The 21,948-nt window shown below is 36.6% G+C and overlaps 1 protein-coding gene across 1 annotated transcript in view; it reads left to right on the top strand.

The window, feature by feature from the left end:
• Window positions 1–21,588, top strand: part of PAXIP1 (PAX interacting protein 1) — a 31,699-nt gene extending 10,111 nt beyond the window's left edge. Inside the window, exons 4-21 of the mRNA XM_030446364.1 lie at window positions 1,882–1,945; window positions 2,901–3,014; window positions 6,479–7,126; window positions 9,970–10,690; window positions 11,455–11,549; window positions 12,509–12,604; window positions 12,939–13,076; window positions 14,088–14,209; window positions 14,777–14,961; window positions 15,099–15,142; window positions 15,952–16,019; window positions 16,385–16,487; window positions 18,123–18,291; window positions 19,309–19,409; window positions 19,751–19,885; window positions 19,969–20,044; window positions 20,615–20,675; window positions 21,107–21,588. Of these exons, the coding sequence (XP_030302224.1) occupies window positions 1,882–1,945; window positions 2,901–3,014; window positions 6,479–7,126; window positions 9,970–10,690; window positions 11,455–11,549; window positions 12,509–12,604; window positions 12,939–13,076; window positions 14,088–14,209; window positions 14,777–14,961; window positions 15,099–15,142; window positions 15,952–16,019; window positions 16,385–16,487; window positions 18,123–18,291; window positions 19,309–19,409; window positions 19,751–19,885; window positions 19,969–20,044; window positions 20,615–20,675; window positions 21,107–21,122 (2,956 nt within the window). The 3' untranslated portion in view covers window positions 21,123–21,588. The remainder of the gene's footprint in view (window positions 1–1,881; window positions 1,946–2,900; window positions 3,015–6,478; window positions 7,127–9,969; window positions 10,691–11,454; window positions 11,550–12,508; window positions 12,605–12,938; window positions 13,077–14,087; window positions 14,210–14,776; window positions 14,962–15,098; window positions 15,143–15,951; window positions 16,020–16,384; window positions 16,488–18,122; window positions 18,292–19,308; window positions 19,410–19,750; window positions 19,886–19,968; window positions 20,045–20,614; window positions 20,676–21,106) is intronic.
• The last annotated feature ends 360 nt before the right edge of the window (window positions 21,589–21,948 follow it).

Genomic DNA, 21,948 nt, shown 5'->3' with positions numbered 1-21,948 from the left:
ATGTTAAGGCAGGGAGTAGACAACTGGACTTTTGAAAGATCAGTATTGAATCTCTGCCTTAGGTGAAATACTGAGCAACACAGTGAAATTCAGCAAGTGCCTCAGACTTGAACTCTTGGAGTATTCTGGATAATGGGAATACTCTGAAGTTTTAAAGTGCTTTGGGGCTTTGTTGTCATCTTGCTGTGTATTGTCTCTTCTGGATCTCAAGATTTAAGTATTGATAGTGCATGGAGAAAATAATTCTGTTTCATTACAAAATGCTCAGTATGTACTTGTAGCAGGATGCACATCTGTTTCTCTACTCCTTTTTTCCAACAAGGTGTGTGTGTTTTGTAAACACAAAATCATATGGAAGTGTTGAAAAGGGAGGGAAGCTACACAGGTCAGATGGTCCATCTGTCTTTCCCAGATCACTTCTGTGAAACTGTTCTCACAGTTTTTGTAGTGGAGATTTCAGTGTCCCCAGTCACCTTAACACAGCCTCTCTAATGTGTTGCTGAAGTTTAACCCCATAACCATTCTGCAGTCTATTCTGATTTATCTGAGCTACAAAGAACAGGGAGAATAAATGAGTTCTCTTTTTGGCTGCCTTGAAGGATTTGAAGATGTGTCAGCTTCTTAAATATATCAATTCTGGTCTTTCAGATGACTCTTGTAAGCCATATTTAATGGGTCTGTAAAACTTCTCACTGTTCTTTTTCACATGCTGTTGCATTGATCTCTGTCCTTCATGCATCTGAAAACAGATAGGGGTTGTTACCAGACATCTTGTTGAATTTTGAAAGCATGCTGGAAACTTCATGTTAGTTTCAGGCTGTGTTTCTGTTTTTATATCCCAGCATGATGTTTTCTCAGTTTGTGTTTCACAGTTGCTCCTAGATTGCTGCCACCCCCCATCCTCCCGTTATCTGTTGCCTAGCCAACTTCCAAAGCACTGTTACATCCCAGTAGGGAAAAATCAGCTGTGTAAAATTTGATACTTGCTGATACTGACTTGCCTATCTGATCAAACTACTGTTTGCAGATAATTTGTCTAGTACTTTGCTTTGTTTTCACAGATGAGCTTTTTTCTTGATACGTTTGTTGCTCAGTGTGTTTTGTGGATTTAATAATATGCTCTATGCTAGAAAACCTTGTCTGCTTTTCCAGACTTGGAGAAATGACAAAGGGCAGGTTAGGTTCCAAAAGATAACTTCAACCAAAGACTCTACCATTTGTTTACCAGACTTAGCCATTAGCCAAATCTCTGGCTTCTGTATTGCTTTCCAAACCATTTTCTTTTAAGTCTGTGCCTTTATTTATTTCTAGTTTAAAATCAAGTCATCTACCAGGTTGCCATATTTTTAATAAATGTGCAAATGAAGCACTTTAACTTTCTCACAGGTGTCTGCTATGCGCTTTTATTTTTAAAAAGCACACTTTTCTTGTCCTGTCTTGCTTTATTGAATTTCTTGTGCTTCTTAATACTTCTATATTGTTTGTTGCCTACTAAAGCAAAAATTTTGTCTTGAGATTCTCCTGTATTTTTAAGCATGGAAGATAAGCACTTGGTCATGGAAGGAAGCTCTTGATTATGACTTGACTCCCATAAGATAAACTTCCTCCTGAGTTGAGCATCCTGAAATGGGTTGAGGGAAATGTTCTGGGAAGAGGCAAGTTTATAAAAATGCTACAGTGTCCTGATCCAGTTTGCACCTCATTTTTTTCCTGATATACACTCAGCTTGAGTTGGAAACAACACAACATTCTTTCAAAGATAAAATTTTTGAATGGTCAAGTACTTGATGTTTTGTACTGTGCACACTATTTAATTTCCTCTAATGTCCCTCAGGAAACTCCCATTTATATTATTTTGCTTCCTTGACACCTGCTTTCCAGTGTCAGTGGTTTTTCTCCAGAATCGGGTCAGGTCTTTTTTGGAGTCACCGCCTGTCTCTCTCAGGTAAGAAATGGACCAATCTATTTCAACAATATATGTGCAATGCTTTGATTTTGGGGGGAAAGAAACCAATTTCTTCTGTTGTACTATGACTGTTTTTCTGTATGTTAAGTGAATTATCAACATATAACAGTTTTTCACTGAAAATGAGGGCACAAACATTTCAAACTGTGAACATTCTATCAGTAATTTATCTTGCAGTCAGCCATATGGTGATTCTAAAATGCAGAGTACTCCAGATTATAAAGTCCTTGCTCTTATTCTTCTATGTCTGCATTAGCCTAATTATGCACTGAAACCTTAGCATGGGCTCCAGTGAGTAAAGTAAGTGGAAAGGTGATGGATGCATCAGTGGCTTGTGTTCATATCCACCTCTGTAGAGCTGTGAGTACCCTAGTGGTGCCCAGTGGGTGTGTGCATATGAACAGGATTGGGTGCTAATGGAGTGTGGTTGTAAATGGGTTTCAGTCTTGTAAACAAATTGTTCTGTAATAGTGTCACTAACTCTTAAATAATGTCTTAAAAACATGTGGTTTTCTTGGCAGGGAAGGGGGACGTTGCTGTGACTTAAATTGTTCTAATAATAAATATATCATGGGTTTTACAGAGGCTATGAATTTGATCTACTTGTTAAAGTTGTGTGTAATGAATTTCAGCTGGTTATCTAAGATAAATCTTGTTTACTTGATCACTAACTTTTTTCTCCTGTGGAAAGTGATATATCAGTGTTGAATTTTACAGGAGTGAAGAATGTTTTCTTTCTCTCAGTGCAAGTTAAAAATTATTGTTTAGTGTCTTTTCATCTGGTCTCTTTTTTTCTCTAACTTTCATGCTAATTTGGTGCTTAAAAGTGATAGGTAATACATTAGCCAGACTTGTAAATGGATTGTACTAAAATTCTTCAAGCAGAAAGCAGCTTGTTGCATAGAGCTAAAAGACCAATTTACCTTCCTTTTAGGTTTCATCTGAAGACCGAAGTACGCTGTGGGCTTTGATTACTTTTTATGGAGGGAATTGCCAGCTGAGCCTCAATAATAAGTGTACTCATTTGATTGTGCCTGAGCCAAAGGGGGTAAGAGTTTACTACATGTACAATTCTTGTTTTAGCTCTCACTTGCCTTTGAATTTTCAAAGATTTTCCATCTTTCTGAAGTTATGATTCTTAAGACTGTTAAGCTAAATTCAGCATAGTTATGCGTTGCAGCTGTTTGGTTTGTATTAATTTTCTGCATGGCTTTAAGCCTGATTAATTCAAAAGAAGACAAGTTTCATATTTGTGTTGGTTGAATAAACATTTTTTTGTTTGCCTTAACCTAATTTTGACATGTTATAATCATTACTGATAGTGATTTGTAGATCTGTAGATACAGAATTAGTGAAGAAAACAAAGGTCAAAACAGAAAAATGGCATAAAATGCCATTTAATGTTACGAAGGGGAGAGAAATAAAGGGAGCAGGAGGAGGAACAGGTTTTGTTTTGTTTTCTTAAAGAAAAGAGAGTTCTCAAAATCTCTGAAGTCATTCTTCTTAGAGAGAGGTAGTAGGAGAAACAGTACTCAGAATTTCAAGCCATACTGCAGGTCACTTCCATTTTAGAATCGTAAAACATTTCAGCTTGGAGGGGACCCATAAGGATCAAGTCTATTTCCCTCCTCCTTGCAGGACTACCAAAAACTAAACTAAACCAAATTAGGAGCATGTCCAGGTGCTTCTTGAACTCTCACAGACTTGGTGTCATGGGCACTTTTCTGGGAACCATGTTCCAGTGATCAACCACCCTCTTGGTAAAAATGTTTTCATAATGTCCAGTCTGAATTTAGCAATCTGATGCAGCTTCATTCCTCATGTCCTATCACTGGTCACCCCCTTGCACAGCCCCCTTTGAGGACACTGTAAGCTGTTATAAGGTCACCCCTCAGCCTTCTCTTCTCCAAGCTGAACAAGCCAAGTGCCATTAGTCACTCCCTGAAGTTCTTGCCCTCAAGACCTTTCACCATCCTGATTGCCTTCCTCTGGACACAAGTTAATAGTTTGATGTCCTCCTTATGTGGATGTGCCCAAAGCTGCACTCTGAGGTAAGGCCACACCAGCACAGTGTAGAGTGGGACAGTTACCTCCCTCAGCCTGAGGACATGGTTGTCCCTTTGGGCTGACAGGGCACACTGTTGACTCTTGTCAGTTTGCCATCAACCTCAACGCTTAGGTCCCTTTCCACTGGGCTGCTCTTCAGCCTCTCACCCCCCATCCTAAGTGCAGGATTAGGCATTTGTGCTTGTTACATTTCACATGGCTGGTGTTGGCTCAGCTCTTTATGATCATCCCATCCTAAGTGCAGGATTAGGCATTTGTGCTTGTTACATTTCACATGGCTGGTGTTGGCTCAGCTCTTTAGTCTAAACCTCTGTGTGAGGCCTCTCTACCCTCAGTGGCATCCGTGGCTTCTCCTAGTTTATGCAACTAGACAAATGGAATGAGAAAGATCAGGGAACAGGCTCAAGGCAGCATTAAGCACTACAGAATAGCTCCTCTATTATACTTTGGTGATGATACTTCACTGAAGCTTCATGAAATGTTCAAGTACTTGAATTCTTGAAGACTGGAAATACTTGAAAGAAGTGGAAGCTCATTTAAAAATGATTGCTTGGATGCTTTTAGTTAATGTGTGTAGAGCAAGGTTTAAGTTTTCTCTGTTTTATTTTTTGTCCTTTAATAACATAAACACATTCCCATCACAATTTATTTTTTTTTAGTAGGAGGGGTCACACATTATTTGAATGTAACCCTTAAGATCAGGGTCTAAAGTTATGCATGCTATAGAATAAAACATGGACTTGCAGTGCAAAGGTGTGGACATAAGAAATGCTTTTTCTTCTGTTCAATTTAGAACTATAAGACACTTTAGACTTTATTGTGTTTTTTGAAGAGAGGGAAATGGATTTCTTATTTTCTTGGGGTTTTGTTTGTTTTTTTTAAAGTATATCCATGGAAATTAGAAGAGTGTACCAAACACCACCCTATTTGTGTCCTCCATCCTAGCAAAATGTAATGCTCAAAGAGCTTTGCTGTCTAAAATGGTGTTCTTAAGAGTCAGTGGTACACATTTAAGAAGTGTTGCCTTAAATCATAAGCTTTTAAGAGCAAAAGATGTATTGAGTTTGCCATGTGAGACTAAAAAAAATAAATTAACATATCATATCTCTAGGATAAAATATGTGTTTACTTTATATAATCATTGGATAGGAACAATTTTATAGAATGGTTACTTAAAATGCATCTAATTTTGCTACTGTGACATGCTGCTACAAGGGAATCTGTAGCAGTTTGTAGTGACAACAGTGTTGACACTAGTGAAAACGTAAGCAAGTGCTTTGACTAGACACAAGATGATAAAACAAGATTCTCAGTTGTTCTCACCAAAAAAAAAAAAAGAATGAAAACTCATATCTGCAAATAAACTTGGTTTCAGCTGTAATCTCTATTGTATATGAATGACATTTTCATCGTGGAAACTAACTCTAGAGAATCATTAAATTAAATTAATTTCCTCTGAATGTGCTGGTTGTTAATTTATATTGTTTGACGTTCAAAGAAAATCTCAGTTCAGTCACTTCTAAATATTAGATCCTGAAATTAGTTTCAAATCTTCTAAAGAAAGTTGGGGTTTTTTGTTGGTTTTTTTTCCCCCCACGGTCTTGTTATTTGTGAAGGGGCTTCCACTGAAGAGGATGTTTGAATAAGTAGAGCACTGGTCCTGTGTCCATTCCTCTTTCTTATGAAACAGTGGAGTTTTACTATGTGTATTTGTCTTCAAGTGATGATAAGGAAGGAGGGAGGGATAAAGTTCTTCAATTTGTCAGCATTCTGACTTCTAATTTAAATGAATTTAGCTAATATTTGGACAGAAGTGTAACTTCCAAGGTGAGAGCAACATAAAAAGTTAGCAGCTTCTGAGAAGGTGTATGGGAAATATCCAGTCAGTTTCTGCTTTGTGTTCCTGCTGAAAGGCATTTTTGTCAGAGATTGCCTCATTTTTATCCCTACAGAGAAATTCTGATTTGTTCTTAAATGCTTTTTTATGGGTTGTTTGTTAGGGTTTTAAAAAAACTTTTTTTAAGTGGAGAAAATGTAAATGTAAACTGCATTTGGACTCACCTCTTAGTATTGACTGTCATGTCAGCTGCTGGAGTTTTGAAGGCTTTTTCAGAACCATATTTCCTGATTTTCATATCTCTTGGTGTTTGGGTTTGGAAGGAGTTTGGGTAGTGGTGTTTTTGCAAGTGAAGACTTAATCTTCTGCAGTTGTGTCTTCTGAGTCCTTTATATTCTAAACATAGAGGCTTTTGTTTTAATCTCTTAGAACTTGTGGTTACACACAGCAGTGTAGTTTGTCCATCTGGTTCTGGGAGAGGTCAGCTTCTGTTATTGGACAGCCTCTTGTGGTTGCCTCTCCGTGCTCTTAGCCTTGCCCTCTAAAAGATTATTTGTGGGGTTTTTTTGTGGTTTTTTTTGTCTTAATATTTATATTTTTTTCCCCAGGAAAAGTATGAATGTGCTTACAAACGGGACAGCATTAAAATTGTGACGCCAGAATGGGTACTGGATTCTGTAGCTGATAAGACTAGAAAAGAAGAGACTCCTTATCATCCTCGTTTAGTTATATACGAGGAGGAGGAAGAAGAGGAGGAGGAAGAAGAGGAAGAGGAAGCAGAAAATGAAGAGCAAGATTCCCAAAATGAAGCTAGCACTGATGAAAAATTATCAAGCCCAGCATCTTCTCGAGAAGGATCACCTTTGGGTGATCAAGTTTTTTCACCAAAATCTACCACTGCTGATAAGGCAAAAGGAGAACTGATGTTTGATGATTCTTCAGATTCCTCTCCAGAAAAGCAAGAAAGGAATTTGAACTGGACACCAGCTGAAGTCCCACAGGCATCTACAGCAAAGCGTAGGCTGCCTCAAGGGAAGGACTCGGGGTTAATTAATTTATGTGCCAATGTCCCACCAGTGCCAGGTAACATTTTGCCTCCTGATATGAGAGGCAATCTGATGGCTTCAGTACAAGGTGCCCAGAGTTCTGAGCGACAGGAAATGATGGCTTCGTGGAGTCCAGCTGTGCGGACATTAAGGAATATTACAAATAGTGCTGATATTCAGCAGATTAATAGACCATCAAATGTAGCACATGTAAGTGTTGGATTTTTAATTTGTAAGATATTGGACTTTTTCTTAGGAGCTAACATACCCAAGAACTTCAGGTCTCCTTTTATTATGCTTAAAATGTGCAAAAGATTAAAAGTTCTCCTTATTACTTAGAAGCTGTGGCTAAAGTAGTAATCTCCCCATAATAAGTAACTTTATTCCTAGCAGGTTCACAGAAGAAACATTTAGGAACAGTTTGGGAGGGGAAAGCATTGTTTAACTGTGGTGTAGTTTAGAGTTTCCATATTGATTTCTTGATATGAGAAAACAAAATATTCATTACTTTAGAATTATTTGGCTAGTTCAGGAAACCTGATTTCATACTTTTGAAGCTTTTTATTCAATGCAAGGAATTATTGGTGCTATGAACACGTAAAACTGTGAAATTGATTGTTCTCACAGTAGGTACAGTTCTATACTGTGTTATTCTGCTGAGCATCATTAAGTTGTTATATAGTATAGTCAGGATTATGATGCAGAAGTCCTAACTTACAAGTTCTTGTGCCACTTGTATATTTGAAATAATTGCAGCTTTTGTACCAAGTTTATTTTTAGAAGAAAATAAAAAAACAAGTGAGTGTGCACTGAAGTATCTTACATTGAAATTCTCAGATGTTCATGGGAAGGGTACATGAGAAAAGTAGGTGTTGTTAAATGTTAGATATACCTTTTACTTAAATAATTGTATTGGTGCATTTATTTGGATGTTCATCTGAAGGGAAGACTTTCAAAGTTGAATAATCATAGAATCATAATACAGAAGCTTACCACTGGTACTTAGACAGAAAAAGTGGAGTCACTCAGATATGTTGATTCCTTGTCTATTTGATTTCTGAGTATGAGTGGAAATCCAGATTTCCTTCTAAAACTGAGTCTTAGGCTCCTCAGTGCCTTGAATTGTGTAAGGGCTGAGGCTTTGGGTAAGGACTGAGCAGAACAACCTGAGTCCTGGCCAGTGCTGATATCTTGCCTGCTGCTTTCACAGCTGGACAACACATTCAGCCCAGTCATTTTACCATCATATACTGGTTGTAGTGGTGTCCCTGTGGAAGTATTTTTCTGTACGTAGTATTTATGGAGCTGCAAAGCAGTGGGTGGGATTGTGCTTCCCTTAGACTTTTTCTCCAGAAATCTGTTAGACCAGGGTCTTGGCTGTGGTGTCCAAGGACTTTTCCAAGTATCTTATCAGACTTACCATGTGGGTACCATGCTAACTATAGCATATGGAGAAAAGCTTTGCATATTAGAAGAGTACATCTGCTTTCTACCTTTTTCCTTATGGCTTCCCTCTCGTGAGGTTAAATTGTGATTTGTACCTTGCTTGGGTACCAATCTTGAGCAGATTCCATGTCTTGGTGCACAGTCTTGAAAAGTTAGTGTTTAAGTCAGACCTCAGATTTCTGCTGAATGGCAAGGTCTGTAGTAATAGGGCATTTTGCAGATGCTGTTACTTTCAAAAATATCCTAGGCTATATTCTTAGTTTTATCCCTTTATTTTGAAATGTGTCCTGAAGCTTCTGTAAGTTTGACTTTTGGGACTTTTTGTGGTGAGCATCATGAAACTCTTTCCTTATACCTAACCACAAAAACATTCTTTTGTGTATGTTATTATTAGTTATTGAATGTTTTTACTGTGGTGCTGTCTAGGCCTCAGTGACCTGTGATGCTCCTAAATGTGTGCTGTACCAACAGCACCAAAATTACTTAGATCAAAGTGGAGATGTTTTGAAGTGCATTGGAAAAAAAACACGAGGCATCTCTGATGAAGAGTTGATGGGTGTCTCATTGAGAGGATACAGTTGGCTTTGTGTTTCTGTGATGTGCTTTGCTTTACCTCTCATGGAAGCAGGCACATCACTGAAGTTTACAGTGTATGTGATAAAATAATGAGGGTGAAGAAAACAAGGTTTGCAGGATCCAACAAAGCTGGTTTAATGTTTAAGAGACTTTATGAGTGGCAAGTCTAGAGTTTCCTATTGCTTCTTCTAATATTTAATAGGTAGTTTATATTAAAAATTTAATACATACATAGAATTTTCCTATTACGAATTTGCCTAATTTTCCCTTTTCTGATGCTTTAAAAACTCAGTTGCTATCTTGCATCTGCTTAGTGTAAAATGATTTTTCCCTTAACAGTATTTTATATATCTAAAAAGGAAATGACACTCCAGATTAGTTCAGCACTGTGTAAAAATCTAAAATCTACTTAAGTTGGTTAAATGGGTTGGTTAGGAGTTTTTGCCTAAGAAACTATTAGTGATCAACAGAGGATTCTTTTATTTACTTTTTTTGGGATTCAGTTTAAAAAATAGTGCTAAATATTCCTGAACTGGTGGTTCAAAAGAAAGCAAAAGGTTATATTAAGTTATATTAAATTCCCATGTTTCATATAGCACTGATTATTAGGCATTATTAGAACTTTTTAAGCTAAACAAAATAAGGCTTAAACTAAACTCAACGGGCCAACAGGGTTGTAAGATAAGTATTACAGTTGATTGAGTTGATCAGTGTAATTATTAATATAGGGTTAACAGTCATAATGTTATTGGAGTTACCATCTATAATATACAGGGATGGGTTTTAATTCTAACTTTTGCTCAAATGTGTGTTGCTCTGTATTGGGAGCCATGTGTAGCTCCATGCTTTTTTCTATGTCTAAGTCCTGTCTTTTCATTTTGCTCTTAATAGTTAAAGGTTTTTGTCTAGCTCACAATGTTTTTAAGATTAGGGTTCTTTTCTTTGAGAATTATGTTTTCCCAGTAGTTCTTTAAATATTTTTAAAGCTGAATGAGAACAAAAAGGTCACAAAATTAATCTTTGTTTTCTAGATATTACAATCACTTTCAGCACCTACAAAAAGTTTAGAACAACAAGTAAATCATAGCCAACAGGGACATCCAAATGCGGTGCTGTTTAGTCAAGTGAAACTAACACCAGAGACACATTTATTACAGCAGTCACATCAAGCACAGCAACAACAGCACCATCCTCTTTTACACCTTCAACCTCAGCAACTCATGCAGCTACAACAGCAGCAGCAGCAACCCCAGATTTCCCAGCAGTCTTTCCAACAGCAACAGCCTCATCAGTTCTCACAACAGCAGCAAGTTCATCAGCAGCACCAGTTTGCCCAGCAGCAGCTTCAGTTCCCACAGCAGCAGCTACATCCTCAGCAGCAGCTCCACCGTCCCCAGCAGCAGCTCCAGTTCCAGCAGCAGCATGCTTTGCAGCAGCAGCTTCATCAGTTGCAGCAGCAGCAGCTCCAGCAGCAGCAATTGCAGCAGCTCCAGCAGCAGAATCTGCAGCAACAACAGCTGCAACATCAACAGCAGCAGATACAGCAGCAGCAGCAGCAGTTGCAGCAGCAGCACTTGCAGCGGTTGCACCAACAGCATCAGCAGCAGCAAATGCAGAATCAGGCAGCACAGCACTTAACTCAGACATCTCAAGTACTACAGCATCAAGTTGTAGCCCAGCAGCAGCACCACCAGCAGCAACAGCAGCAACTGCAGCAGCAGCCTCTTTTTGGGCACGATCCAGCAGCAGAGGGTTAGTAATTATTGCCTTCTGATCCTGGCAAAAAGTGGATAATGGCATGGGGGTTAGAGTACCAAAAACTGATGCTATGCTTACAGTATGGGATTGTAAGACTGAGAAATGCCATGCATGGCAGGAGCTGTTTTACTAATTTTTAGGCAGTTTTCTATTATAACTAAAGATTATCCAGGAATCTGAAAAGTTTGAAAGCACTGAGAACTTTCTCATATCAAAATACATAGTTTATGCCACTACCATTAAATTGTGCTGTAAGAGCAGCATTAGTCTATGCATACCATACATTTAAAAATACATTTTTCCTTTGGAAGAGGAGAAGGGAAGCTTTCAAAGGTGGTAACAACTGGAAAGACAGCTTAAATTTCAGAAATACTAGCTGATCAATAAGGGTTGAGATTTTGATAGAAAGTTGTCATACCCTACTTTGAGTTCTGTCCACACTAGTAGGACTGAAAGCTTTTGGATTTTGACTGTCATAGCTGATCTGTACAAAAGAGTAAATTGTCATAGGTTTTCCTTACGGTGCCCCTTCCTCCAGAAGAAAAACACTGAGAACAAAAACAAACCCTGGGCTGAGCTGTGCCTTTAGGTGTGTCTGTAAACTTGAACATTTTGGATGTTATTTTTTTGCCACAATGATTGACTTAAATATAGAGGGAAGTTAACATAGGAGAGATTAGTGTAGAAGGTATGTTCTGAGATGAACTCTTCAGATTTGTAATATTTAATCTTTTCTTTCATATTCCAAACTATTCCAGTTCCAGAAGAGTATTTCCTGCTGGGCTGTGTCTTTGCAATTGCTGATTACCCAGAACAGATGTCTGACAAACAGCTGTTGGCTACCTGGAAGAGGGTAAGATTCTGCTGGACTTTTTAAAAACTATGTGAAAACTTAATAATGTCTTAGTCACTAAATCATAAAAGAAATGATTGGAAGTATTTCAACACTGTTCACTTTTCTTTAGGCATCCATTTTAGTATTGTTTGTGTTACAACCTAAAAACCATTGCTCAACTGCAGGTTACCAGAAAAACTAACAAAAATGCTTCAGATGTGCAGCCTGCTTGAATTAGGTCTTTAGTCAGACTGTTGGCTAAATAAGTTATAGTTGTAACTGTTTCTTGACTATTTAGACTTTTAATCAGGCAGCTGTAGTGTAGCAAATGTAATATTGCATTGCTCTCTGTCTTTAACTTGGTTGTATAAAAAACCCTCTTTATCTGTTTATAATTTTGGCATTTAGGAGCCTGTGAGGTCTCCACCTCAGTGACTAAGGTGGATGAATAGAGTGTTTCTATTTTTTGCCAACTTCTATTTTTCAGAAAAATCTGATTGTATCCTTTCCTAAATGAGAGGACTTTGGTGTTCTTCAGAAACTTCTGATGGATTTTATAGTTGACTTTTCCCTACAATTTTGCATAATCAAGTAAGCTGTTGACATTTTTAACAGCACTTGTTTTTATTTCTGAGATAGAATTTAACAGTTCATGAAAAAACATTTAATAGTTATACTGCAAAAATAAACATGAGGTTATTTTTGTTACATATCTTTATTTGTTGTGGGTTTTTTTAAATTGATTCAGAGAAGACTTTTTGTAGTTCAGTGAGAAGGTGCATACTTTTTTTTTTTTTTTCAAAAATGTTTTTAAGGTAGATAACAGACCATTTTCGGGGGGTAATTCTGCAGTGGAATCATGCTAATGGTGGCAGTGTCATAAAGAGTAGACTTTTAATTTTGGACTGTATGTTTCTTAGGGAAATTTTATATTTTTTTTATATACATTAGAAGTTTCAGGTTTGTTCTCTTACCAGATTATTCAAGCACATGGTGGGACAGTGGACCCAACCCTTACAGGCAGATGTACACATCTTCTTTGTGAAAGCCAAGTCAGTAACATGTATGCTCAGGTAAGTAAACTGGTACTGCCTGTTCATGCATGCTTTCATTTAATTACTGGAAAGGTAGGACTTTTCAGTTTGTTTTTCATGTTTAGACTGTAAGCATAACACTAAAACTTTTAGTTATGTGCTATTTTATGGTATGTAGTTTATGGTATAACAAGCTTTGATAATGTATGTAGTAGATTATTCCAGAGAACACTGAGAGATGCTATGAGAAAGAGGACGCTGAAAAAGTAGAGAAAAAGAAAGAATTAATATCAAAGCTTTGTGATGTAGAAAATTATAAATGAGGTAAAGATGTATTTTGATTTTTAAAAGCTGTTTGTATCTGTATTCATAGGCTTTAAGAGAAAGGAAGAGATGTATTACAGCACATTGGCTGAACTCAATCTTGAAGAAAAAGAAAATGGTACCACCTCATCGAGCCCTTCATTTTCCAGTGGCATTTCCACCAGGAGGAAAGCCATGCTCTCAACATGTGAGGAGACACAGCTTTTATCCAAAGAATGCTTGCCTCATTATATGAAAAGTGTTAAAATATAGCTAGAAAATGCTAACTCAAAGCAAAATATATGGGGTTTTTTTTGCCTTGGAGGAAAAGCTTCTCTGAATCTTAAGTCCAGTGTTTGAGATGTATACTGCTGGATTCAGAGTGCTTTGCAAGTCTTAAGAGTTCTGAATATTAACACCTGTGTTTGGGAATTATTCCTCTAAGAAACAGAGGTGCAAAGATTACATGAGTTATATACATTGCAAGACGACAAGAATCCAAGACACCTTGGTTTTGACTAACCATGTGTCTGCTGGTTTATGCTTTCTTTACCAAAACCCAGTATTTTGAGGTGAATTTTTTGAGGTTTATGCTTTCTCTGGGTCAGTGCCTAGCAAATATCAGGAAAGGAGGCCATGTGCTGTTAAATCAGGTCACAGTTCCAGTAACCTGTGCAATGAGGAGCACCGGGGAAGTTGGATTTTGTGAGGATGAAAGATAAACTTCCAGTTGAATCAGTTGCATCTTGAAATACACTGGGCAGTGCCATGTAGGATCAGCTGGCACTGTTTATTTAGCCTCATAGGATGGTAGAGCAGAGCATTTAGGAGGTACTTAAAAGCAGAGTAAGGCAAGCTGTATGAACATTTTTCTGACCCCTGCATCTAAACAGAAGAAGGAGGTGGGACAAGTGTGAGCAGAAAAGTAGCTGTGAGCTCTTTCATGGTAGAACTGTAGTCTTTGTAAATGAGAAAAATCTGACTATTGCAATGAAAATGATTCTTCCCAAGTTAGAACTAGTGCTACTAGCCTGGAGTTTTATGTAGAAGCAAATTGCTTTTAAATTGTAATTTATGCATCCTACCAGTCAAGTTTTAAGTGCCTGCATGTTGTAGTTATGATATCATATATTTCATTATAATGTAAAAAAAGCAACAGAAAGTGTTTTGTAAGTACCACTTATGCTTGGTTATTTTAACTGTCCCCTTCCACCTGTAGATAATCTCTGTGACAGGATTTGTTGATAGTGACAGAGATGACCTCAAGCTAATGGCCTACCTGGCAGGTGCCAAATACACAGGGTACCTGTGTCGTAGCAATACAGTTCTCATCTGTAAAGAGTAAGTGGTTTATCTGTGCAGCATTCACATTCTCACTTGCCTGTTGCCAGTTAGTGATTTTCTTAACGAGAGGTGCAGGTTACTTATCATTGTAAGAATGTTAGTTTTGTTATTTTTTTTGTCTGTTAATAATAACCTTAGTGATGAAGTTTCTTGAACTAAGTTACTACACACTGGTATGTGATAAATTTTGCCTTCTGCAGACAGACAAAAGAAATTTCTAATTTCCTTGTTTTACAGTATTTTGTAAGTGATGCTGACTGTTATATTAAGTAAAAAAAATATTTGTTTAAGTAAAAAAAAATCTTAGTTTAAATACTTGTTTTAAAATTTGGGGGGAAGGACAATTAAGCTAAATTCAGCTCTAACTTGATTCCTTTGGGGACAGAAATTCTCCCCTGATTGTCTTATTCTAACATGTAAAGCAGAAGTATTTTTTCAGAGTATCTACTGTGTCACAGTTAAAATAGATAATAGCCTAGCACAGAAATATTTTCTGTTTATTATTAGAAATTGCTATTTTACCTATTTTATTGAAATATAATTTCTTCATCTCTGAACAATAAGGCCCAGTGGCTTGAAGTATGAGAAAGCAAAGGAGTGGAGAATACCATGTGTAAATGCCCAGTGGCTCTGTGACATATTGCTGGGAAATTTTGAAGCTCTGCGGCAGATACAGCACAGTCGGTATACAGTGTTCAATCTTCAGGATCCACTTTCTCCTAGCCAACATCTAGTTCTAAACCTTTTGGGTAAGAGCTTCAGTGCCAAAATCATCCTGTGTTCTGTAGCAGTTATATATGTACTCATTTAATCAACAGAAGCATGTGTCTTCTGTTACAAAGAGCTTTGCAGTGGTCTCATTTTTGTTATGTTCTAAATTTCCTAGATGCTTGGAGAGTCCCATTAAAAGTATCACCAGAACTTCTAATGGTATGTTGAATTAGTGTATAAATGCAGCTGTTTTTATAAGATTACCCTTTAGTGTTTCTGATGTGTGAGCACGTGTATATAGGATGAGGAATATGCCAGAGGGACTTTCACAGACCTGTATTGTACCTCCTGGCTGTACTTCCTGCTAGTGTGCTCTCTTATTTTTTTCTGAGAAATAATATTTTGCAGAACTATTAATCTGCACTGTTATACACAAAATCAAATTACAAATGAAAGCTACATTTCTGAATATTTCTAAGTAAAAGCTATGTTTCTCTACTCCAGCACAAATGCTCTAATGGCTGATCTAGTACTGGGGAGGCGGCAGTGTCTGTCCAGTGAGTACCTGAGCAAGCACTGGAGCTTCTGTTCATGTAGTCAAGGAACCTGACTGTTTAAAATGCAGGTGCCTGTATTTTCTGTTGATATTTATGCACTTGGAAGAATATTGTCTTCATGCATTTAATAAATGGGAAGTTTTTTCAGTCTCTCATTTAATTAATTGGAATTTCCATTGATGGTTATCAGCTTTATTTAAAGGAAAAAAAGGTCCCATGATATTTTATTTGGTGTCCACATAAATGATTACATAACTTCATGGAGAATCTTTGGTTAATGCTTAGCTTTGTTTTTGAGTCAGTTGTGTAAGCAGCAGGTACACCAGTATGCATTCATCAGTAGCACATCTTTTTCACTTTCATTTAATTTTCTTAATATAGTCTCAGAATATCATTGTATAGTTTTCATCTTTTCAGAAATTGGTTTCCCTGATTAGTTCAAATATAAATATGTAGCTGATCTAATTTCAGGGTGTCAGGTTGCCTTTGAAACCAAAGCAAAATGAATCCAGTCTTCAGCCATCTTCCAAAAGAGCAAGGTAAGAATAGCAAGCAAGCAGTGCTTGTAGTTCTTAATTTACTTTTTTAGAGAAAAGGGTTCATTCTGTGCTCTGCAAATTGAAGTAACTAGAAATGGTTTTTACATACTGCCAGCTAGCCAACTGGCAGAAATAAAATAATAGCTAGAGACTGAATTAGTATGAGAAATCAGAGAGAAAAGAAACAGGAGAATATCTTCTGTTCTCAGCACAGGAATTTTTGATTCGGAAGACTGATTGTGCCTCATTCTCATTCACCTGAGTACTTCCATTGGGAAAAGTTGCAAGAGTGTGGTTGTCTTAAGTTTAAAATAACAACTTTGGGCCCAAACTTCACATGCAGCTGTATTTTATGTGTTTTGTAGGATTGAAGACCTACCACCACCTACTAAGAAACTCACACCAGAGCTGACGCCAATGGTGCTCTTCACAGGATTTGAACCTATGCAAGTTCAGCAGTACATTAAGGTGACTTTCATGCTCATGTCTGGTGAACTACATTGAAAAATCTGATGACTTTTTTTCTTGACATTGAATTTTTGCTCTTGATTGCTAGATAAAACCCCATAGTTATTGGGGCAGAGCTTAGAGTAGAGTTCTATGTGAGATGAGTTGTATTTGGTTACTGTAACCACTTCATACTTAGATGCTACTTCTTTTTTCTTTCCATATGATTATTTTCAATAGCAAAAAGTCTTCCATGTTTGTTTTTAAATCAGCAAACTTGATAACTAAATTTAGGTGAGAATAGTGATGGTTGTACTGGGTAAGACCCAAGATTCTTCTAGTGTTGTTGCTATCTGTAATGCCAAGTGCTTCAAAGAAAGCTGGTGACAAAGCTTCATGGCACGTGTGGGATATTAAGTTCCCATGGAGTTTTTGTTCTGCTCTACAACAAAGCTGTCCCAAAACTCTGAAGTAATTTGTGACATTCTTCTAAAAGTATAAAAATCCAATAATTCCTTGGACCATAAAAATTATTAAATATTTGTTCCTACAGAAGTTTTTGTTTGTTATTTTTCACGTGTTGGCTGAGGTTTGAGGCACAGGGTTTCCTAGTTGCGGAACTCAAGAGTCCATGGAAGATCTTGCCACTGGTGCCTTCTGCAGATAATCAAAAAGAAATGAGGCCTAGTTTGAGTCCACCACACTCTGGTGTGCTCAAAAATATCTAATATCTTCTTCAGCATACCTAAACTTTTTCTGAAGTTGCAGGATTTTTGAGGTTCTTACCCTTGCAGTGTCTGCATTTGATGCTTGATATGTTTTTGGAGCCTAAAATACTTTTCAGGATGTCTCACACAATTCCAGTGTCTGCTCCTCATTTTCTGTCATGTTGGTATTGACTTAATTATACAGAGAATCTGTTTGGTAAAAGCTGTGGCTTACAAATTGAAAAAATGAACTTCAGCTTCAATGCTGGTGAAGTTTAATCTAAACTTGGCAGTGATGGTACCATCAAGACCTTTTAGAGTTTGGATACCTAGCTGAGGTTTGGATACCTAGCTGGATATTTTTCTTCTTGAGATGATAGTCTCAAGGTAGTCTTTTTCTTCTGTATGTTCTGTGGATATCAGGATAGTTGCTTAGTATCAGGAAAAGTACAAGTGGAACTAGTGCTTTTAAAGCATACATGTTTTTCATGAGATGCTTTTCTTTTGAAGAACAGAGTAGCAAAATTGGGTTTTATACTTGATTTTTGCATATTATACCTTCCATAGAAAAAACACAGAAGTATTGAATTTCATACTTAAATTTAATAGTATATTTCACACTAAAAGATTTTGATTTGTATCTTGCAGTTATTTCCTTGCTTAAAAAAAAATAATACAACCCCAAACAAAAATGCTGCAGAAATTAAATGTTGCTTTCAGTATTTACAGATGAAATTTATGCCTGGAAATAAATGGATTTTCAATGGCTGTAAATTCTGTCAACATTAATTAGCTTTAGGAATTACTTTTAACACAGAAGTCTCTTTTATTTGCTGTTTTATTACCTACCTAGCTTTATTTTAATTTATGATGTTACGAATCTTCATTTTGTCCCCCCTAATTTTATAAGGACTGTTACATTTTTTTTGGTGTTTTGTTCAACTTTCAGAAACTTTATATCCTTGGAGGTGAAGTAGCAGAATCTGCTCAGAAATGCACCCATCTAATTGCCAGTAAAGTGACCCGAACTGTCAAGTTCCTGACAGCAATTTCTGTAGTAAAGCACATAGTGACTCCAGAGTGGTTAGAAGAGTGCTTCAAATGCCAGAAGTTTGTTGGTAAGTTAAACTAGTGCCAACTTCTAGAGTAAACATAAGGTTTGCTGATTTTAGTATGTGAGGATAGCATGAATATTTGCAGTTCTGTCTTCAGTGTCTCTTCCCAGTTTTCTAAAGAGTTCAGTTTTGAAAGCAGAGATTTCAAGTCGACAGCAAATCTGACCAGCATAGTTCATAACTCATGTAATGGTCAAACAACAAGCAACTAGGTTGTATTTCAGTTGACATAGAAGGTTATGTTGGTGTTGTTAATTAAAGCTATCATAAGAAGAAATTACTATTTTTTATTAGTTCTCTGCCAGCAGTAATGGAAAATATGGCAGTTGTTGAAAAATTGTCCCATTGGTTTTCTTCATTTTATGGAAGAAGAAGAATATCATCTAATGAAGGTCATCAAAATTGTCCTCAGAAAGACCAGTTTGCTCTCCATATAATTTTTTAAATTATTGTTCTTTAAACTTGAAGTGTTTTAAGTTAAATCTTATTTAGAAATATATTTAACTTAGCTTTTTGTGGAAAGATGAAGTTAAGACAAAATCCATCCCTAACAAAAAAACCCAAAAAAACCCTTAGTAACAGGATAAGTGAAAGAGATTGAAAGTTCATTCTGTTAAGGCTGTGTGAGGAGCTGAAGATGGGGTTTGGGCTCTTGTAGGTTGTTCAAGTGATTTGAAATTTAACTTAAATGTTCTGCTCAGGTTTTTTTATAGAGAATCAGCAAATACAATTTTACAAGTTCCAGTAAGTTAGAAAAAGGAACTACACAGGAAAATGTTTGTTGCTAGATACACAAACGTAAAACAGTTTTATTTTCCAAATAATCATGAGTCATCCTTGTAAGATGCCTAATAAAAGGCAGTATTATAATAATGTTAAAATTACTGGGTATTAATGGGTAAAATTAATGGGTACCTTTTAGAGTTACTCTGCCACCAGCATATTCTTAGTAGATTAGATCCTGGGTTGCATGGATGGTTTTGCCTTTCATGCATGACATCTTCTGTCTTTCTTTTTCAGATGAGCAGAACTTTGTGCTTAGGGATGCTGAAGCTGAGGTGCTATTCTGCTTTAGTTTAGAGGAGTCTCTAAAGAGAGCACAAGTAGCTCCACTCTTCAAGGTATGTAGTTTAAAAGGACGTTTAAATACTTGGAACTTTTCAACCTATGTTTTTTCACCATTGGGACCACAGCTTTTCTAACCAAAGGAATAAAACAGGCTAGAATATAACGAATTGTTAGAGATTTTATTTTTTACTTTATGCCTCCTTCCTTAAGCTTTCTGGGCTGGATCTAAGCCCCCTCTGAGTGACTGGATCCTGTAAACTCTGACATCCAACACCATTTTACAAAGCCATCTCCATTATGGTGTAAGAGAAGAGTGGCATGATAATGAAACTTGGTGTGTTGCAGAAATCTATTTACAAAATAATGTTTTTTTCTTATTCTTTTTTCTTTTTAGGGCAAATATTTTTACATTACACCTGGAATTTGTCCCAGTCTTTCCACCATGAAAGCTATCGTGGAATGTGCAGGAGGAAAAGTGTTATCGAAACAACCATCTTTTAGAAAACTCATGGAGCACAAGCAGAATAAAGTGTGTAGAGTGTTTCTTACTAAAATTTACTAGTAAAATATTGCTGCATTATTCTGAGCTTACAATTGGTTTCTTTCCTTTAGAGTTTGCCAGAAATAATCTTGATTTCATGTGAAAATGACCTTCATTTATGTCGAGAATATTTCGCAAGAGGCATAGGTATGTATAAGCTGTCAATGCAGTTTCAACAGGGTAGCTGGTATTTTGAATTATTTTTTTTTTTTAATTATTGTTTTACAAGTACAGGTGTCTTTTGAAGCTTTCAGATAATAGAGGAACACATGGTCTGTCTTGCAGACCATGGAGAAATCTGAGCCAGCTGTTTGCTAGATATTCCTAATAGGGGTATTTTATAGCCAGGTCACTTTAAGACTCTGGAAGGGTAGGCTTGGGCTTGGGGCTTTAGTGCTGCATGAAGCAAGATTACTGTCTCAGTATTTATTCAGTTAGTTGGAGAGTTGGGGCTTTTCACTTCAGGTATTTTTATTTGAGTGTAGAACCCCGAGATGTGCTGTGTTTGTTAATGGATGTGCACAGGGGTGTCTGTGATTGCAGTGTGTGTGTGTGATGGCCAGCAGCAGGGCCCTGCTAGTAGTGGTGGGGTAGTACTCCCTTACACCTTTGCCTGAAGAGCAAGAGGACTCAAATAGCCCCTCCTGGTGCTCATGCAGAACGAGGGGAAACGTCCTTGGAGGCTGTGAACAACGTGCATGTTCTTGTTATTCTCAGATGTCCATAATGCTGAATTTGTCCTGACCGGGGTACTTACTCAAACACTGGATTATGAATCATATCCTTTTTGTGTAGAGGCTGTTTGCTGCTTTGAGAAGTGTGGTGTACAAGTTTTTCTTAATTAGAAACTAATTATTATTAATTTTTAGGATGTGCAATATTTACTTGATAGGATGATTTAACACCCAGAAATTAGCTAAGCTTGCTTAGCTTAAATGAGTTTTTGCTCAGTGGGAGTGGGAGGGAAGGTTATCAGAAAGTAACTAGCAGAATATTAAACAACAGGAGAAATACCTGTCACTAGGGAAAATACTTGTCACAAGTTGATTGCAGATGAGAAAAACAGCTTTTTGCTAAAGAAGATTATAAGCTCTGTGTGTGATAAATGCAATTGAGGGACCAGTAAAGGTTTTGTCTTTATGCGTGTTTTTTTACACAAGTTTTATTTTGCAGTAACTTTTAAAAGTTGTTCTTCCTTAACATACATACATATAAATTTACTTGATGGATACTAAAATGCCTTACTGCTTCGGAATCCTTGGAGCACCAAATCTAGCTGTTCAGCCATTGTACAAAGCAACTAAAACTTCCTGTGGATGCTGTTTCCCAGCTGTTTTCCTAGAGATGATGAGCAGTTTAAAGCAGGAAAGCAAAAATAAACTGCATCTTTTTTAGGATGTGTAATTTTATTATGCTGAAACATAATTTACTATGTTTTGTATTATACTACCATTTTAAAAGAGCCCACTTTAGCTATCATGATTAGCCAGTTTTTAAGCATTTTAACGTAAATGATGGTACTTCAGCCAAAAGTGTAATTTGGATGTAAAAATAAAAGGGCTTGCTATCTATTAAATTATGGATGTTGAAGATGAAAATGTTTTGTACTTTATTTTTATTTCTTATACTCTATTTTCTTTTATATTGATATTTTGCCCACATTTTAAATAAATGTACTTTTAAATGTTTTACTCTATATTTTAGTGGTGGTTCATTTTTTTTTAATACTGTGCAACAATGGCACTCTGGTAAGAGTAAATTACTCAAATCTTTTTCCAAGCAATGTAAAATTATTTTCAACTTATTTTATCAGGTATGTTTTAATATATGAGATCCCAGTGCTTTTGAGGGAAGTTGTTATAAAAGTATACATACGTTTTTACTGCAACAAAGAAGAAAAAGCTTGAAGGAAGGAGAAATTATCAAACATACATATTACACTGTTGTGATAACTTTTGTTTGTGTAGTGAGTTTTACTAAATAAATGTTAAAAAAGAATTTCCCAAATCTATATTCAGTTGAATTTTCTAATGCACAGTTCTATTACTATT

This window comes from Calypte anna, chromosome 2 (assembly GCF_003957555.1).
Source record: "Calypte anna isolate BGI_N300 chromosome 2, bCalAnn1_v1.p, whole genome shotgun sequence".
Taxonomy (NCBI): Eukaryota; Metazoa; Chordata; class Aves; order Apodiformes; family Trochilidae; genus Calypte; species Calypte anna.
Note: the sequence above shows the minus strand (reverse complement) of the source record. Positions and strands in the feature narration are given on the sequence as shown.